Source organism: Podarcis bocagei, assembly GCF_964188305.1.
Source record: "Podarcis bocagei genome assembly, chromosome: 11".
In the NCBI taxonomy this organism is placed as follows: domain Eukaryota; kingdom Metazoa; phylum Chordata; class Lepidosauria; order Squamata; family Lacertidae; genus Podarcis; species Podarcis bocagei.
The window spans coordinates 36,404,892-36,423,253 of NC_138136.1; the positions used below are offsets into that span (position 1 = coordinate 36,404,892).

The window sequence follows — 18,362 nt, forward strand, 5'->3', positions numbered from 1 at the left end:
ATGTTCTGAAGCCACTTTCCAATGTAGGAAAAAGAGGGCAGCTCTGTTATCTGTTGTCATGTTTACAAGCTTTTTAAAGTTGTTTTAAAAATAATAATATCGGTATTACAAAAAAAAGATGCATTTGTGAGTTGTAAGCCTTAAAAAACTAACGGAACCAATATCAAATGCCAATGAATAAAAACTAAACATTTATTCAAAATTTAAGTTGTACTGAGTGCAGTGGGACTTGCTTTATATAAACATAGTATTCTAGGCAATACAGTGGTACCTCGCAAGACGAATGCCTCGCAAGACAAAAAACTCGCTAGACGAAAGGTTTTTCCGTTTGCGATTTGCCTCGCAAGACGAAATTTCCCTATGGGCTTGCTTCGCAAGACGAAAACGTCTCGCGGCTTTGTTTCCCTTGTCTAAAAACAAAGACATGTTTTGTTTATAAAGTTAATTTATTTTCCCTTCAATTTTTGAACTGCTCTTTACAGTATGTGTGACTTTAAAGAGCAGTTAATAAACTGTTGTACCAAATTTGGCTTTGTTTGGACTTTTTTTGACCATAGGAACGCATTAATTGATTTTCAATGCATTCCTATGGGATTTCGTGATTCGCAAGACGAAAAATTCGCTAGATGACAAAACTTGCGGAACGAATTAATTTCGTCTTGCGGGGCACCACTGTAAATTTAATGTTCAGGTTTAGCAATGCAGTGCAGGAAATGACCACAGGGGAGTAGCAACGACACAACTAAAATGTAGCATGTAAATTAAGGCATATTCTGAGATTAAGGAAAAGTAATGTGTTTGTGTTCCATTGCTAGCCTTTTCAGTTTTAGAAAGAGAAACATTGGGATGATCAACAAGTTGGATAATTTTGTTTGATTAATCTGTGCACCAGCAGATTAATGTTTAATTAGCTAAATTGGAATAAGATGACATAATACCAGAACCTCCATATAGGTGTCTCTTTGAGATGGTGAATGAACTATAAAGTAATCTACATTTAAATTAGTGCTCATTGCTAGAGGAAAAGCCCATAGATATCTTTTTCATTCCCAATTATGGTAATGTAATAGAACCAAAATAGGTTTAAAAAGTAAACAGATGTGTGACTTTAATGTATATCCCCAACAGTTAAATTTTGTCCTCAGCGATATCAGTTAAACCTTGCAACCCTAAAATAGCTTGAATTTATTCAGTTTTGCCATTATAAAAATAGATATCTTAAATAGTAAATTTATGAACAAATGATGTATATACAACTTCATCAAGTATCACAGCAGAAGTGTGTCACGTCTTTTCATCCCGGGGTATTTTAACCATGGTGAGAGAAACGCTGGTGTTATCTTTGGTTTTGGACATCATGAAGTAAAGGAACGGATCGAGGCAACTGTTCAGGCTGCTTAGACATAGAGCAATAAGGTAAAAGAAATACAAATTGTCTGTAGAATTGTGATGGTAATTCACATGATGAACGATCAGTATGACATTGCTGGGTGTGTAGCAGACAGCGAAAATGCTGAGGATGAGAAGACTGATTTTGATGTACCACAGCCACTTCTGATCATAAGATTTGAGTGTTCGGATAATTGAAACATAACAAAAAATAACAATACAGAACGGAATCACAAATCCAAATACTGCCAGCGAGATGAAGTAATAGTATTGGAAGGATGATGGAGTTTCGCAGGTATTGCTGACATCATGGCAGGTAAAGATATTCAGTTGATCCAGATTATAGCTTTGCTTCGCTATGATCAGAGGCAGCATGTATAAGAAAACAACTGTCCATACTGCTCCACATGCCACTGTTGCTAAGGGCTGCTTGGGCAGACTCCTGTAAGTAAATGGATAAACAATGGCCACATAACGGCTGATACTGATGCAGGTGAGGAGGAGTGTGGAACAATACATATTGCCATAGAAGATAGCAGTCATGATTCGACACATTGGTTCTCCAAATATCCAGTTGTTGCCTCTGAGGTGATAGGAAATTTTGAACGGCAGCATGATACAGAAGAGAAAATCCGAAATGGCTAAGTTAGTGTAGAATATAGCAATCCGGGCTGACCTGATTCTGAAAAACAGTGTCCATAGTACAAAGGCATTTGCGGGCACTCCTATTAAAACAACAGCTATGTATAGTGCTGGAATCAGCTTTACACTCAGAGGGCTGGTAAGGTACTCCAACGTGGTGTTGCGTACTTTCAGTACTGAAACGTGGGACCTCTTCACAGAACAGTTGTTTTCTTGGTTGTGATTGGTCCTTGTTGCGCCTTCCATGGCAGAATGAGGTATCTTTTCATAAGCACCTTGTGGAGCCCCATGGAAAGTCCTGATGGGGAATGTCACGTTACCTTGACATTCCAGGCTGCTGTTGTTACATTCTCTGTCTAAAAGTTAAAAAGAAAAATGGGTAGTTGCAGTAATTTATACTCAAATTGTGTGTGTGTGTGTGGAATGAACAATGTTTCCCTGAATATGATATACTGTATTTTTCGCTCTATAAGACGCACCAGACCACAAGACACACCTAGTTTTTGGAGGAGGGAAACAAGAGAAAAAAATATTCTGAATCTCAGAAGCCAGAAGAGCAAGAGGGATTGCTGTGCAGTGAAAGCAGCAATCCCTCTTGCTGTTCTGGCTTCTGGGATAGCTGTGCAGCCTGCATTCGCTCCATAAGACGCACACACATTTCCCCTTACTTTTTAGGAGGGAAAAAGTGAGTCTTGTAGAGCAAAAAATACGGTATACAATGGGTGTCAGACTAGGACCTGGGAGTCCAGGGCTCAAATTGCCAGTTAGCCAACAAGTATGTCCTTGGGTCAGTCATTGCCTCTTAGCCCTAACCTACCTCACAGGGTTGTTGTGGGGATTAAATGAAGGGGGGGAACCATTTGCATCATCTTAAGCTCCCTGGAGAAAAAGGTGGTATATAAATGCAATACATGATACAAATATGTTGCTAATTTTAGGGGGGGAAGGGCTCTCAGAAATCAGCTGGGGAAGCAAAAAACTTTTTCTTTGCCATCTAAGGATTGGTATCTCTCTCTCTCTCTCTCTCTCTCTCTCACACACACACACACACACACACACACACACACACACAAACTTCACCTGCAAAATTAACTTTCATGGTCTGCTTCTTACTTTAACTTCTGTGCTTGGGGGTGAGCTCTGTATCCCACAGTTAAATTACTATCCCAGAGGTAAGTTATTCCCCCTTGTAAATAAAATTTGGGATTGCAACCTTAAACTGCCTGAGTGCCAATTAATGTGAGGCCGGCAAGTTTCACTATCTTTCCTGCAAAATAAAAAAATTCCTTCCTGTAGCACCTTAAAGACCAACTAAGTTAGTTCTTGGTATAAGCTTTCGTGTGCATGCACACTTCTTCAGATACACAAGTTTCACTATCTTTCCTGCAGTAACTGTGAAACCACGTCACATCTTTCTTTGTATTAGGTGAGTAGGAACCTTTGTGTTAGGTGAGAAGAACTTTGCCTGTCAAGGCTGGAAAAGCCCAACACTGCAGTGTATGTTTAAAGTTGGGGAAATTACAATAAAGCAGGTCTTTAAAGACTTAGACAACACAGGAAATACTGCAGGGCTGTTTTCTGGATTCTCATAACCGAGTAAACAAATGATTCTAGTTCCCAATAAAACATTTACTGTGCAAGCAGCCTTCATTTATCATCCTGTCAATAGAGAAATTATTCAGATATGAAGGCAGGACTACGAAGAGACTTGAAACAGACAAAATAAAGTAGTAATCAAGTATTTTGTTTGTTCTTAATCCCCGTTATGTTATGCTAAACTTGTTTTCCACTGTATATATACAGAACTTCATTGTTTATAGAAGTTATGTTAATACTCAGACAACTTTGGGATGATGTTATTTTTATTAGCAATGTGTTTTAGGAATGCTATTAGATTTAGTATTCTGTAAAGTCCTCAAAAGGGGTAGGGGTTTGTTTGTGTATTTGAAAATGCATTAATATATTTTCAAATAACCAAAGAACATATAATGAAAAGTTAAGTTTCCACAATGGATTGCTATTGCCTATGTATAATAGGGAATATTACCAAAGGCAGTGACACATTACAACCAAGTACTACTAATGAAAATTAAGCATTAAATATGTTGTTTTCTCCCATCAAGATACTTGAGCATTAAATACTTCTTTTTACCCATGAAGATACCATCACTGAAATAGAAATCTGCTTCATATGAGATTGTAATACTCCATTAAAAGATAGATGCAGATATGGCTTTGACTTGGTCAATTTCTGTCAAAAGAACTAAGACACAACACAAATGCAAACTTCTTACCTTTCTGGGATAAGCAGGAGGATATGAAGAGCAGTCCACTTATTAATAAGAGTATAGATGTCATTGTAGCAGTAATCAAACTCAGTTTTTAAAAATATGCATTTTAGCTTCTCCGTTGCTGCTTAATCCTCCTTATAGGGAAAGCAATACTTAGAGCGTCAGATCTGTGAACTGAACTCATCCTGTATGTACTAGCAATTTTGAGGAAACTTGCTGTTTTGTTCTTTGGAGAAGGGTGTGACACACCAGAATGTGGAAACAGGCGAAGCTGCTTAAGCTTTGAGCTGACACAGAGATTAGCTTCATTTAACAAGAGTGAAGTTAACTCTTGAACTACCATAAGTAGAGAGAAGAATGGTGTGTTCAGTCTCTAGGACTTCCAAAACAATTATTTAAGAGGAGGAAAACTTGGTGTTAACTTGATGGCCTAATCTGGGCTTGAATTTGCATTTTAGCAACCCAGTAGGCCTGGGAATAAAGCATAACCAGTGATAAAAGACCACAGACTCAAGACTTTAGCTGAAACAAATAATTTGGTTTATTGATAAACTATGGCCTGGTTTACATTTCAGATTAAGCCATCATAATAATAATTAAAATCACCATGAGTACTACCAGTTCAGTTGTGCATAAGCCTCTGAAGACCAAACTAGACTTGATGGTGACAGACCTGTATGTCAGTTGTGAATTTTTACCAAATTCCTGAAGCCGAATTTTGGTGAAATGAACTTTGTTGTATGTAAATGCAAAAGGTTATCTAGCTTTAAAAAATGTGTTAACCTCATTTTCCAAATGCAATAGGAATCTAATTGTATTTTAAACCCTAAGCTGAAATTTTGTGTGTGGTGTGTGTGTGTGTGTGTGTGTGTGTTAAAGTTCATAGTGGTATAGTTGGATGATGTGGCTTTTTACTTGTTTGCACGCACACATCCTTCATATTGCAAAGATCTTGAGATTGCAACCCAGCTTTCTTTCATGGGCACTGAGTCATCTTCCTGTGCAAGTCTAATACATTCAATGTTTTTCTCTGGGAATAAACTTTAAACCCACATCTCTGTTAATGAACATTATTAACATACCAAACAACCCAGAGTTTGTGAAGTTTCCAGTCTAGCAATAGAATTAGAAAATGTGAAGCTGTTTCCGAGTTTCAAGAACCAAGTATTTAACACTGCAAACTCCCCTACACCACCTGATATTATCCTGACTACAATGCATCACAAGCAAAGAGCACACATACTGTGCTGCTGTCTCTGCAGAGTAAATGGGATAATGATGTTCAAAATAAGATATATTAAGTGTGTGTACACCCAGGAAAACAAAACAAAACATTTCATTTTTCATGGCATTTCATCCCATCTGGCATCATAGCTTTCAGAACTCGCAAACTCATACCTTGTCGCAATATTTCAGAAAGGATGAGTAAACATGGTTTTTCATTGGACAAATTACTGGTAAGATCCAAGAAACTGTATTAATTTTAGTGCCCTTTTCTCCCTTCTCCAGGAATCTCATGATGATTCTTCAGTCCTTTGGTTGGATGAGATACAGAAAGGAATTGATGATGCCAACACGAACATAGAAGATGCATCAAAATGTAAGCACCCACCTGAATCCATTCTATGAACTGTTAATCGTTATTTTGCAATAGCAGTAAAAGGCTCACTCTCTATTTCAACAAGGCCATTTAAATTCCATTTCACACGACCAATTTACCTTGGGAATTCATACTTGCATGATTGTGTGCAATGGCTTTCAAGGATAGAACTTCGTTAGTATAGAGATGCAACTGATAGCGGGAGATGTAAGCTTACCAAAAAATTTCACAACTTCCCTTGAATAATCTTGTGAATTTCAACTAAGTGACCAAGATATTGACTCATTTCCTACCTTGGTGATATAGCATTATAAATCTCACTATCTCATCTATGGATAGGCCTTTGTTCAGTGGTAGAGTATCTGCTTTGCATGCAGAAGTTCCCAGGTTCAAACCTTGGCATTACCAAGTAGTCTAGGAGAGACTCCTGTCTGAAATCCTAAAGAGCTGCTGTCAGTCATTGTAAACAACAATGGGACAGATGGACCAATGGTCTGACTCATTATAAGGCAATTTCCTATTTTTTCTACCTCTGTCATAACTTTACTCCTAGACCCTCAATTTCCCATCCATTAAATCACATATGATTGTTGTGAAGGTGAATGCAGTAAACCTTATAAAGTACTTGACAAGTTAAAAGAGCCAAGCTGCTGTTGGTATGGAATAACCAACTAGAATAAAGCCATGTTGACTTGTGGATGGTAGAGGTTGTTAAAGCTTAGTACTTCAGTATGTTGAACGCTACTTTTGTTGTCAAAAGTACTTGCTGTTCCCTTCCTGAAAAGGTAGACATGAACTTTGAAACCAAGTATTGACACCTGTTTACCTGGAACTTTGTCCCCCTCCACAAGTCAAATATACACCTAGCAAGTCACAGTCTGAAATATACAATCTATATGGACCCAAGTCTGTTTACTTTGACTCTCAACTATTTTATGTAAAGAAAATGACATCATTTAACTTAAGTTTGCTTTTGCTTGAATTGTTTGCTGATTGTCCAAGGATGAAACTCCCCCTCCCTCAAAAAAGACCAAAGATTTAGTAAACACTAAAAATGACAAGCTGTTGAATTTTGGATATTGGGGCTGATTTACTAGATTCATTAGTTTGCCTTCTCTGCTTTGTAGTGTGTGATATAATCCTTCTAGCGACTGTACCATTTCAGCCTGAAAGTGGGTATTATATGTTTGTTACCCAAATTAGGAATAAACCTGCATTCCTTTGCTTAGAAAACCAGCAAATATCGGAGAAAGTTAGCCTAAAGTAGAACCCTCCTCCCTGGCTAGCTAGACTTACATATTAGAACCCTCACCCCCATTTTAATGCCAGAGGAGAAAGAGTAATTATGCCATTTTCCACCTGAGTGATAAAGTTATTTGTAAAGCAGACAAGTATTGGAGAGAAGATGTGACCCAAAATGAGCTGCAAACTTGTTTGGGTTTTTCTTCATTTTAAACATTGGTGCATCACTTCATCCCACACTCAAGGTGGCTAATACAATCTAAAACCCACATAAAATTCATTAAAAACTACTCCTTATTTCCTTGTTTACAATATGAATGAATCCCTGTGATGGGGTGAGCTCCCGTTGCTCGGTCCCTGCTCCTGCCAACCAAACAGTTCGAAAGCACACAGTGCAAGTAGATAAATAGGTACCACTCTGGCGGGAAGATAAACGGTGTTTCCGTGCGCTGCTCTGGTTTGCCAGAAGCGGCTTAGTCATGCTGGCCACATGACCCAGAGGTTGTATGCCGGCTCCCTCGGCCAATAAAGCGAGATGAGCACCGCAACCACAGAGTCATCCGCAACTGGACCTAACAGTCAGGGGTCCCTTTAACTTTTACATCGCTTCATCCCATACTCAAGGCGGCTAATACAATCTAAAACCCACATAAAATTCATTAAAAACTACTCCTTATTTCCTTGTTTACAATATGAATGTTTTCATGCCATTTATGTGCTCTGAACCTCATAAGCAAGTTTTATAGGGTTAATATCTTTACTAAAATTTGCTAAACCTATTTGACCAGAGGGGAAGAATGTAACAAAAGAAAAGTGAGAGCATTGTGGGAAGCAGTGTTCAATTCTTTTCTTTCTTTCTTTCTTTCTTTCTTTCTTTCTTTCTTTCTTTCTTTCTTTCTTTCTTTCTGTTGTTGTTTTATTTTAAAATTTATATCCCACCCTTCCTCCCAACTAAACCCAGGGCAGCAAATGCACAAAAAATAAAACACTTAAAACATCTGAAAATAATACCAATGCAGATGCAGACTTGGAAAGATCACTACTTAAAAGGGCTTTCCTTCTCTGAGCTCAAGATGGCATATGTGGGTCTTTACTTCTCCAGCTGAGTGAGGATTTGTTCCCATGTCTTCCCAGTCCTAGTCTGGAACTCTAGCTGCTATGCCACTTTTGCTTAAAACTTGCCGTGCCCAGCCTTGAGCAGTTCTGCATCTGCACTGGAACTAAGTTCTTCTGTGAATTAAGAGACTCTGAAGTTCAAGCTTAACTGTTAAAGGCAGTATGGAAGAGGAGGGGCAGTTGGGGGGGGGTTAAAAGAATAAAAAGCATACATATGATACTTTCAGAAGTGTTATTCATTTATAAGAACATTAAATATATATCTTAAGGCTTGTATGATGTTGTGTCCCTGCTCTGATCACATTCCAGGCTGGTTATGGGAAAAAGCACTCTGGATGTTTTCAGATACTTAGTTATTTGTAACATATTCCGAGGCTTAGACCTGACACCAAGCACAGCTTCTGGGGGATAAGTCTCCAAACTCAGTGAAGCCTCTGAACCCAAAGCAAGTTTACCACTGATATCTATATCTGTTTCTATATCTATATGCTGATGGAGTTCAAATAAGCCACTTCTCGGAACATGGTAGCTTAACTCTGCTTAGTTTCTTGAAGGCTTTCCTCCCCCGGTGGCAGTGTAACACACAAGCCCATCTCCCACTTAACAAAAAAATCATTCCTAATTACTCTCTCAAAAATTAAGCAATACATGACTAGCATTAACCAATTGCATTCTTTGGATTTCCCAGCCACTCTGAAATATGTCAAAATCAGATCTCTTTTAAGGACATTTCATTGTAGCACACAACTTCCTCTCTCAGCATTCGTATTGCATTAAATTTCAGCAATGTTTCATTAACTCTTGAATGGCTGTGCAAATGTTTAATAAAGTCAGAGTCATCAATATCTCCCACATTCAGATTATTGTTGGATTGTTCAGATTATTTTCCCCATGATAATCTGATGTAAAGCATATGTCCTGTGCATGAGATGAATCCCCAATCCATGAGTTCCCTTTGTCAGTTACCATGAACTGGACTAGAAAACGGTGGTTTCACCCTGTGCCACAAACCTGCTTAAGGCCCCATAATGTATGGATTGCTGGAAATGCATAATTGATAACCTTTCACTTTATTCTGTCCTTTAGTGGCCATTGGGACAACAATGATAAACCAGTGTTTAGAAAATGGTGATTCTGCACAGATAGTCACCATCCTGCAGCCTCCTAACTTCAATTTAAGAGCTGTCCCAGAGTGTGCAGAAACATACTACAACAGTCTGTTGGAAGCCAAGAATCTAAAAACCAAAGGTAATACCCTAACCCGTCACATCCAGCACAACAAATTGGACCTAGTTAAATATGAAGTTTTTATAAATGTTTTGCATGTTTCACAAGCTGTTTGTCTACTCCTATTGTTAAAAGCATTGCTATTCTTAACATATGCCAGTTAAGAACCATTTTAGATGTGTCTTGTTCTTGCTTGCCCTTGAAAGAAATGTTTTGATTAGCAATACTTGAAATACTCTGACAAAGGTCTTCTTAGATGTTTTAGTTGGGGGGATGTCGATTGCTAATTAAACACAGAAGGAGCTGAGCTTAAAGCAGTTGTGCTTTCACAATTCTGATCTCTGTTGCAAACGAGAGCAGTCCTCCACAGAACTTCCTGCTGCCTCAGAAGTTGCTGCTGAGTTTCTTCTGACAAGCTGCCTCTGGAGAAGGCTTGGCATTCCAGAATTCCTGCATTTTGTAGTTCTATAACTGTGTCTTCCTGCCCAGATTCAACCGTGTAGCATTGCTTATGACTGTGGCTTTGTGCATGTGCACCATATGAAGACTATAAAAACATGATGACCCTTCACAACAGAGGCATAGATCTGATTGCTTAAAAGCATAGGAACTATATTATTGGATCAAACCAATGACTCACTCACTGCAGCATCCTGTTTCTCTCAATGACTAGCTAGTTTGCTTCCTGTGACAAACATCTGGTACAAGGCTCCTGCCACTAATTAACTTCTGTTTTCTCTCAAAGTGTGCATGAGGTGTGACATCCAATAAAGATGTAAGCAGCAGCCGTGAGACAAAAGTTTCATTTTGTTTTGCACCAGGGTAGAGACACCTGCCTCTTCTTTCCTCATTATTCAAATAATAATAATAATAATAATAAATTTTATTTATATCCCGCCCTCCCCAGCCGAAGCCGGGCTCAGGGCGGCTAACAACAATCAAAATAGTCCAACATTCTAAAACATTCATTATAAAATTGATTAAATCAAATTAAAATCAAATTAATGGCAACCATCAAGCAAAATTTTGTGCAGATTGCCAGAGGAGGGGGTCAGGCTGCGCCCTGACAAAAGGCCTGGTGGAACAGCTCTGTCTTGCAGGCCCTGCGGAAGGATGTCAGGTCCTGCAGGGCCCTAGTCTCTTGTGACAGAGCGTTCCACCAGATTGGAGCCGCGGCCGAGAAAGCCCTGGCTCTAGTTGAGGCCAACCTCAACTCAAATCACATAGTGTTGGCTACTTGATGCCTATTCCCTTCCGGTACTGAATGATTAAAGCTTAATAAAAAAAGAATCCTGCATATTGCAGTGTTATTATCCCTCTCCCCACCCCCACCCACAAAGAAAATGTTTTGTGGGCCTCTGATGGTACTATGGGTAAATATGGTCCTGCTAGCTACCTCTTCTAATGATGCACCTCACAAGATTCTGGACAGTTCTCTGTTTAAAGCAGACTTAGGAGGTTGTGAATCAAAGCTTCAGAACTCTTGGAGTGGCTCTGTTCTCTCTGTTAAGTCTACTACTTCCCTAGTGAATGTATAGTCTCAAACATTTGTCGCTGCAGCATTGCTGAAGCTGAGCTGGTATGGGTCTGTTCAGTAATCTGGGTGGGAAGCTACTGAGAGTCCTCAACATGATATATTGTTGTTTGTAGTAGTAGTAGTAGTAGAAACCTTAATTTGTCACCTGCCTTTCACCCTAAAGTCCCAGGGCAGGTTCAACACTTTAAGATACAGTTTAAAACAGTTCAAAAACTTAAAATTTAAAAAATGTAATAACAAAAAGTAGGGTTGGTCCTGAAGAAATACATCTCCATTATCAAAGGCCAGGCTAAAGAGGTGAATCTTTGGCATTCACAGAAAATACTGTATACAGTAATGAAGTTGCCAGATGTATCTCTGCGTAGAGGGAGTTGCTGCCATAAAGAATGACCTCTCCTAGGCCACCCGCACCCAGGCCGGATCTTAGCACCTGAGAGGGTCTGTAGTGAAGGAGGTGGTCTTTCAGGTATTTGGGGCATGAGTCGTTTTGGGTTCAATGCCCTAAGTGGCTTTGGAGCCTTTGTGAATGCAATGTAGATTTATGGTAGCTGCAGAGGCAGAAGTCTCTTCTACTTGGCCAATCAATGTGGTTGCAGAGCTTGCATTGTGGAGGCTGCAGTAGCGATGGTTTTAAGCAGCCTTCAAATTGTGTTTGTTCATGTGCAATTTAACCCTAAACTGTTGTAGAGTGAGCTGACCTAATTAAGGTCTAGGGAGGAGGTGCCAGGGAAGGAACTAGTCATCTAGTTGAACCCCCTGCAATGCAGCAATCTCAACTAAGGCATCCATGACAGATGACCACCCAAACTCTGCTTAAAAACCTCAAATGAAAGAGAGTCCACCACCTTCTGAGGATGTCAGTTTCCCTAGACCAGTGATTCCCAATTAGCTAAGTACTGCAGCCCCCCTGTTTTTCAAAAGCAAAACCATGGAGCCCCTACTTTTGAAAATTTTGGTATCTCTGTGGTAGTTTTTGTTATGTGAATGGTCCCGTGGACCCCCTGGGGTGTGCGGACTAGGAAGCACTGCTCTAGATCATTCAAATATTTATAATTGAAATGAAGTTGTAGTGTTCTAAAACCCCCGGAGTAGAGTGAAGGTTACATGAAGGTTGAATCCTTGTCTCAGCACCATGTCCTTTTTCTCCTTGCAACCACAAGTCTGCATTGGCGCTGAAGGATTAGAAATGGGAGGGTGGAAGCACATTTATGTTATTTTGGCAATGTCTAAACAATAAAATTATTGCCTTTAAATTCTTTCAGATCCTGATGAAGGCCCATGGATCAAATTCTTAATGCAAGGCGTCTATGATTATTACTATAATGTGGAAACTGGAAAGGGAACTTGTGTACCACCTGAAGGAATAGTACCCAAAACATCTTGGCTGACTGGTGAAGAGATTCAGGTAGAACAAAATAATTGCTGTGATTCGTTTCTGTGTTAGTTTTGGATTTTTTTGAGGAGAGTGTAAAATGAAGCTGCTTTGAGCATGGCTTTAACTATCAATAGGCAGCGTGCACATAAAATGATGATGAATGATGAGGAAGATGCTGCTGGGCATCAAGAATATAGTTAAGATGGCAACGGAGCAAGGCATGAAACTCAGTGGCAAAGAAGATAACCTTTCATTTTAAATGGAAAGGTTGCAGTGCTATTTCTCAGACCTGAACCACTCTGGAATATCTGTTTCTTTATATTTAGCCTTAATTATGCATGTTAAGAGTTGCAAATATTTTTCAAGGTAGTAATGTCTTCTGCATATTTAGCATTCCACGTTTAATTTTCTTAAATATTTATTTTAAAACCTATTACACATGGGGAGTTCAAAGATGCACTATAAATTCATTTTGTCGTGGTTCAGATCACAAAACCAATGCATCAAATATTTCCAAGGCTCATCGTTTAGGGCTTATCTCTTCTCCGCCTGCCCCCAACAGCCCAAATTTAGCAGGTGGGCAGGGCCACCCACCTGTAAATTGCATGATGTCAGAATGATGTCAGGTGGTTGACACCTGTCAAAGTCATTTGAAAACAGCTGATTGGTTACAGAAAGCTTCTTTGAAGTCTCTACAGGGGGAAAGAGTCATCTAAAAATGAAGCATTCTTTTTTCTGCAGAGGAAGCAGTTTATATTTTTAGTGCTTCCTCTGGTGCTTTGAATGAAAATTGCTTCCTTTTGGAAGAAAATATATCAAAGACGCCGTGTTTGAAAATGAGCACTTTTCTCTTTCCTTAGAAAGCTGTTTGTTCTTAAAGTGCTCAGATATGAGCCACTTCTTGCAGCAGCCCATGGCAGCATTAGGAAGTTCCGGAAGCATAATTGATTTCAGTAGAATGCTGATGCCAGCGGATTGTCTGGGCTTCAGCTTTGCAAGACTCTCTTTCAGCACAAACAAACAAGCTGATCCTTGCTGCTTGCAGAAAATTCTGCACTGCACTTTAAAGCCCCAACAACCAGCTGTTTGACAGGGCTTCAAAGCACCTTGCAAAAGCTTTTTAAGGGGCCATCAATCAACTGACCCCCTTTTTGCCCTAGCTATGACTTTATCTACCACACACCTGATGTCACATATGGGCTTTTTTCTGCAAAATATATTATTATGGTATGTTTCATTATGCCCCAAAAGGATTGCTATCTTCTGAACTAAGCAAAGATTGCCCTGAGAACCATAGACTCTGGTCTCAGCTAGGCATTTTTTTAAAATGTTTTCCCGGCCAAATGTTCTGAACTACAAAGAAGAAAATTATGAAAGAGACATTTTGCACACTGGAGATGCAGGGAGTTGCACAGTGAATTGCTAATCAATCTGGCAGCATTTTAAAGATAAGAACATCCTAGTATAATAACGCTTGTGGAATTCACTTGATGGATGCAGTTTTTATGAAGACCTTGTACCAGTTCACAGTGTAGCAACATGAATTATAGAACAAATATTAAAACTAAATGGGAGGAAAACAGTGTAAGGGGCTCAAATGGAAATTGGAATGCAGTTAGCTGCACAAACTTTTTGGCTTTTGCTTGGCTACTTAAGTTATGCCTGATGTCCAGCATCATATTTTTCTTTCCTTAGAATATTGTTGCCCAAATTACATCTGATTACAACAGAGAACAGCTGTGGTTTGCAAATGAGGACTTGATCATTCAGCTACAAGCTAAAGCAAGGGGATTCCTTGTCAGGAAAAAATATAAAGAAAGAAAAGCGTATCTCCAAAAGCAGGAGCCATCAGTGATAAAGTTACAGGTATGATCATCCAGTGAAGCTCCATGGCTGCTTCTGGCTGTTAACTGAACAACCCAATAGTGAGATTAGACAAATGTTGCACTAGTATAGCCTAGGATGATAATATAGTTCTCTGTTTATGGCTGGCTGGCTGCTGGCTGTAGTGCCCCTATCTCAGTCAGCCTAACAGTCATCTGCCTGGACCCAGATAGACCTCTGTGTTCCAACGTGACATTTTTTATCCTGCGTCTTGTGCAACAGATTAATAATGGTTACAGATGATATATAGTGCTGTCTTTTGCAAACATTTTCAACAGACCACTTTCAAATGATGGGATTGAGAACCACAAGTAAAATTAGTTATGTCATAGCCGCAGTTTGCATAAACAGATCACTGTTTGTTGAAAAAGGCAATTTCCACTCATCTCTTCTATGTTTTCATTTCAAAACCTTGAAGTTACAGTATAATAGTTTCTGTCTATTCTGAATTTGAGCATGAGCCACAGAATAGGAAGCCTTAAACGAGGGCTGAGATGTGTATTGAGAAGTTTGTTGACTAATCCAAGAGGAATGAGCTAAAGAAAATGGTGGTTTCTCTTTAAAAATGTCATCGTTCTTTTCTTCTAGAAAATGCTCCAAAGGGTAAGATAAAATAATATCTAGAATTGTTCTTAGTCCTAATAATCTGTTCCTTTGTTGTTGTTTTTAATCCAAATAAATAGGCATCCTGGAAAGGTTATAAGCAAAGGAAAACCTACTCTGAAAGACTTCAAATGTTGCAAAGAAATGTTGCTTCTGTTATCAAGGTAAGTATTCCTATATTAATTGATATTGTTATAATTGGGTTGTTATTGGGTAAAATTGGAAAACTAATAAAAATTATTCCCCAAAAAATTGTATTCCTCTATTTGGAGACCACCAGTGCTAACTTCATATACTATGTGTTTTGATTGTTATTATCTTCCTGGTTTAGACAGAATGATTCTTCTCTGAAAGGGGCTGCTATTGTGGACCAGTAGCTATTTTATGGTGTTTGGTCATTGACCTGATTCCCACATAAGGATAAGCTAAACCATGGCTTAGCATGAACAAATATATGTGTGGATTCCTAGAGCAAAATTGAGCACTCCTTCCCCAGTCCTGTTACACAGCACAAAACTATAGTTAATACTTTACATTACATCCAGATCGAGGTTTGTGGTTTGTCCTGCTCCAGATAAACAATCAGGAGTTGTCAAGGTTTGTTCTTGATTGATCACTTATGATTTGTCTGGGGGAGACAAACCACAAACCTGGGTTTTGACAGAAAGTCAAACCACATCTTAGCCCCAGGCAGAACCAGGGGAGCTGCATTATCAGTATAATGTTCATACACATTTGCTCGTTCACACTAAGCCATAGTTTAGATTAGTGTTATATGCAAACTATGTCTGTTTCTGAAAGCTGGTGCTCAGCATGTGCACCTTAATCATGCACGTGAACCTTGAGTAGCTCGGTGAAATGGCAAAGGTTAGGTGTAACAGAAAAATCCATGATTTATGGTGTCTGCAGACCTAGTTCTTGAGAGCTAAGTAATAGCAGTTATCTGATTGCTTCTTGTTGTAGAGATATTTAGGAATGTGCATAATTGTATAGTCAAGAAGAACCCTGAAATTATCACTTGAAAGAGGCAATGTCTGTCCATGTCACTCTGGGATTGTAGGCTGATGAACTGAAACAGAGGAATTTGCTCCATCTTAATATGGAGAACTTTCAGTGGATAAGTGTTATGTTTAGTTTTTTAACTTCAGGTGTGATATGTACTGTATGTGCTCCAATCTGTATGCATTATACAAAAGACCAGAATGCCATCGTGTAGTTTGTGAATAAATTGTTTTTAAACATAGAAGTTTTCAAAAACAGAATTTTTAAAAAGTTGTTCATTGTTTTATTGCAACTGCAATTGATTTTTAAAAAATGTTTTTAACGGTTACTGCTTTTTTAATGTTTTTCTTAAAATCAGTTTTATTATTGCTGTGTTTGCTGCCATGTGCTCCTTCAGGAGGAAGGGTGGAATATGAATTGAATAAATAAAAACTAAATAAATATTTTACCAATTGGTTCATTCTTCTTTGACTTTCAGATTCAATCGTGGGTCAAAATGTGGTTAGCAAGAAGAACATACAGGAAACGGATGCAATATTTCAAAGATCATGTAAGGTTCCCCACCTTCCCTCCTATTCTGTACTGGGTAGATCTTCTGGGTCCTGCTGCCTTCAATTTGACTGGACAAAAACAAATTTATAATAGATCAGATATTTGCCCCCTACCATGGGATGGCATGGCTTCGGTGCCAGAGGAAAAGAGATAAAAAGCATGCTTGAGTTTGCATTATATACAGGTAGATAATTATTACAGCCTGACTGTTTCCTGTGTGATGATGTCCATAAATGCATAATCTGTGTCTCTTTCAGAATGAAGAAATTGTGAAAATCCAAGCCTTCCTTAAAGCAAACAAAGCTAGGGAAGACTACAGGACACTGAGTAAGTGCTGGATAATATTTTTTGGCCATAAATTAAGTGGGCAGATAAATGCCTAACAAACACCAGCACACATGTTGCAACTGGTTTGAGGAATTTTGATTAGAATGAGCTTAAATTATGATTTGTTTACTTAACTTGCAGCTGGTTCTGAAAATCCTCCTTTGAATGTCCTTCGCAAATTTGCTTATCTCATGGATCAGAGTGATTTAGACTTCCAAGAAGAGCTAGAAGTAACAAGGTTAAGAGAGGAGGTGGTCACAAATATCCGATCTAGTCAACAGCTGGAGAAAGATCTGAACCTGATGGATATCAAGATAGGATTGCTGGTTAAAAACAGAATAACTCTGCAGGTTGGTTAAACGGGTGACAGTGGTTGTGAGATCCCAGCCAAGGGGTCTTTTGGAGAGTCCTATCCCATTTCTTTACTTTGGTAGCTCAGCTGCTTGATAACTGAAAGAGTACCAAAATAAATTTATCTAAGATCTTTGTGTTTTCTTAAATGAATAATTGCAGCTTTCCTATACACACACACACTTGTTGGGAGGCAATGTTCATACAACATTAGTCACAGTCCATATCTACCCTGTCATTTCTGATGAAATATTGCATTTCCCCTTGAACCAGCTTCAATCTGAACTGAGAAAAAGAATGACCCTAGATGCATTTTAAGCCAGTAAGGTTTACATGACCAAAAGTTTTTATCTTCTAAATCAAGCCAAACTTTTTAATCTAGTTCCTTAAAGTACCTTCCATTACAATTACAATAGCCTAAGGGATTATTGCCCCTAGTCAAGCAGTGTTGTCTCCTGCTACATGGAACTAATAAGTGGTTGAATCTGTTGACAACTGTCTAGCTGGGCTTCATCCATTGACCCTCTGCCTGTTGCTTAGATGTCATTTTTTGACATTCAGAAACATGGTATGCACCTTTTTTCTTGCTGACTCAATATTTAGCCTTCTTATACCTGTTTTATTTGGTTGTAACAGACCGCAGTTGCCCACGTTCTACTTCTAATGTTGGTATTCTTTCTAGGTTACTTACAGAACTGCAGCTTTACTTCACCTTAACAATTGAGTTCTGCATTTGTTTTGTTTTTCCAGGATGTTGTATCGCACAGCAAGAAGCTGAACAAAAAAAGCAAAAATCAGGCAGAAGAGATGGTGTCTGGAGATAAGCAGGGCATCAAAGGCTTGAGCAAAGAAAGGCGGAAAAAGCTGGAGGCCTATCAACACTTGTTTTACCTTCTACAGGTGAGCTGTGTGGTGGTTGAGGATTCATGTTAAGTAGTTTCATAATACATGTCTGCTTGAATAATTAATTCCCACTTTCCTCATGGGGGGCGGGGAGAACCTTTGGTAAATATCACGTTCTGACTTCAAGCATATACACGTAGGTCCCACTATCTACCCGCTCATTGTGCAAAAAATTCATTTATCCAAACCTTTCTATGCACACCACAGATTCTGATATCCATACACCCAGAGTTTGCCCTCTTCCTTACTTTCTTGCTTGTTTGTGCTTTGATAGTCAGCAGCAGCCATTTTAGGGCAGAGACCATGCAGAGGTGAGGCGAA

At 38.9% G+C, this 18,362-nt stretch overlaps 3 protein-coding genes across 6 annotated transcripts in view; 2 read left to right on the plus strand and 1 right to left on the minus strand.

The window, feature by feature from the left end:
• Positions 1 to 18,362, plus strand: part of IQGAP2 (IQ motif containing GTPase activating protein 2) — a 121,688-nt gene that overhangs the window by 85,052 nt on the left and 18,274 nt on the right. For all 4 annotated transcript variants that reach the window (XM_081212622.1, XM_081212623.1, XM_081212624.1 and 1 more), the window contains 9 exons: positions 5,832 to 5,922; positions 9,367 to 9,528; positions 12,307 to 12,449; positions 14,115 to 14,285; positions 14,987 to 15,070; positions 16,387 to 16,458; positions 16,718 to 16,787; positions 16,929 to 17,137; positions 17,889 to 18,038. In XM_081212622.1, coding sequence (XP_081068748.1) covers positions 5,832 to 5,922; positions 9,367 to 9,528; positions 12,307 to 12,449; positions 14,115 to 14,285; positions 14,987 to 15,070; positions 16,387 to 16,458; positions 16,718 to 16,787; positions 16,929 to 17,137; positions 17,889 to 18,038 — 1,152 coding nt within the window. The remainder of the gene's footprint in view (positions 1 to 5,831; positions 5,923 to 9,366; positions 9,529 to 12,306; positions 12,450 to 14,114; positions 14,286 to 14,986; positions 15,071 to 16,386; positions 16,459 to 16,717; positions 16,788 to 16,928; positions 17,138 to 17,888; positions 18,039 to 18,362) is intronic.
• Positions 1 to 18,362, plus strand: part of LOC308597256 (proteinase-activated receptor 1-like) — a 60,118-nt gene that overhangs the window by 5,090 nt on the left and 36,666 nt on the right. The window lies entirely within an intron of this gene.
• On the minus strand, positions 1,083 to 5,824 carry F2RL2 (coagulation factor II thrombin receptor like 2). Its single transcript, XM_081213106.1, has 2 exons — positions 4,326 to 5,824; positions 1,083 to 2,387 (listed from the first exon to the last, which is right to left on the minus strand). Exons 1-2 carry the CDS (start codon positions 4,387 to 4,389, stop codon positions 1,285 to 1,287), a joined length of 1,167 nt encoding a protein of 388 aa, XP_081069232.1. The 5' UTR covers positions 4,390 to 5,824; the 3' UTR covers positions 1,083 to 1,284.

Bases quoted from the DNA above. Each gene is read 5' to 3' on its own strand.
- F2RL2 (XM_081213106.1), bottom strand. From the start codon at position 4,389: ATGACATCTATACTCTTATTAATAAGTGGACTGCTCTTCATATCCTCC. The intron at 2,388-4,325 runs GTAAGAAGTTTG...TTTAACTTTTAG, and splicing joins CTCCTGCTTATCCCAGAAAG to ACAGAGAATGTAACAACAGC.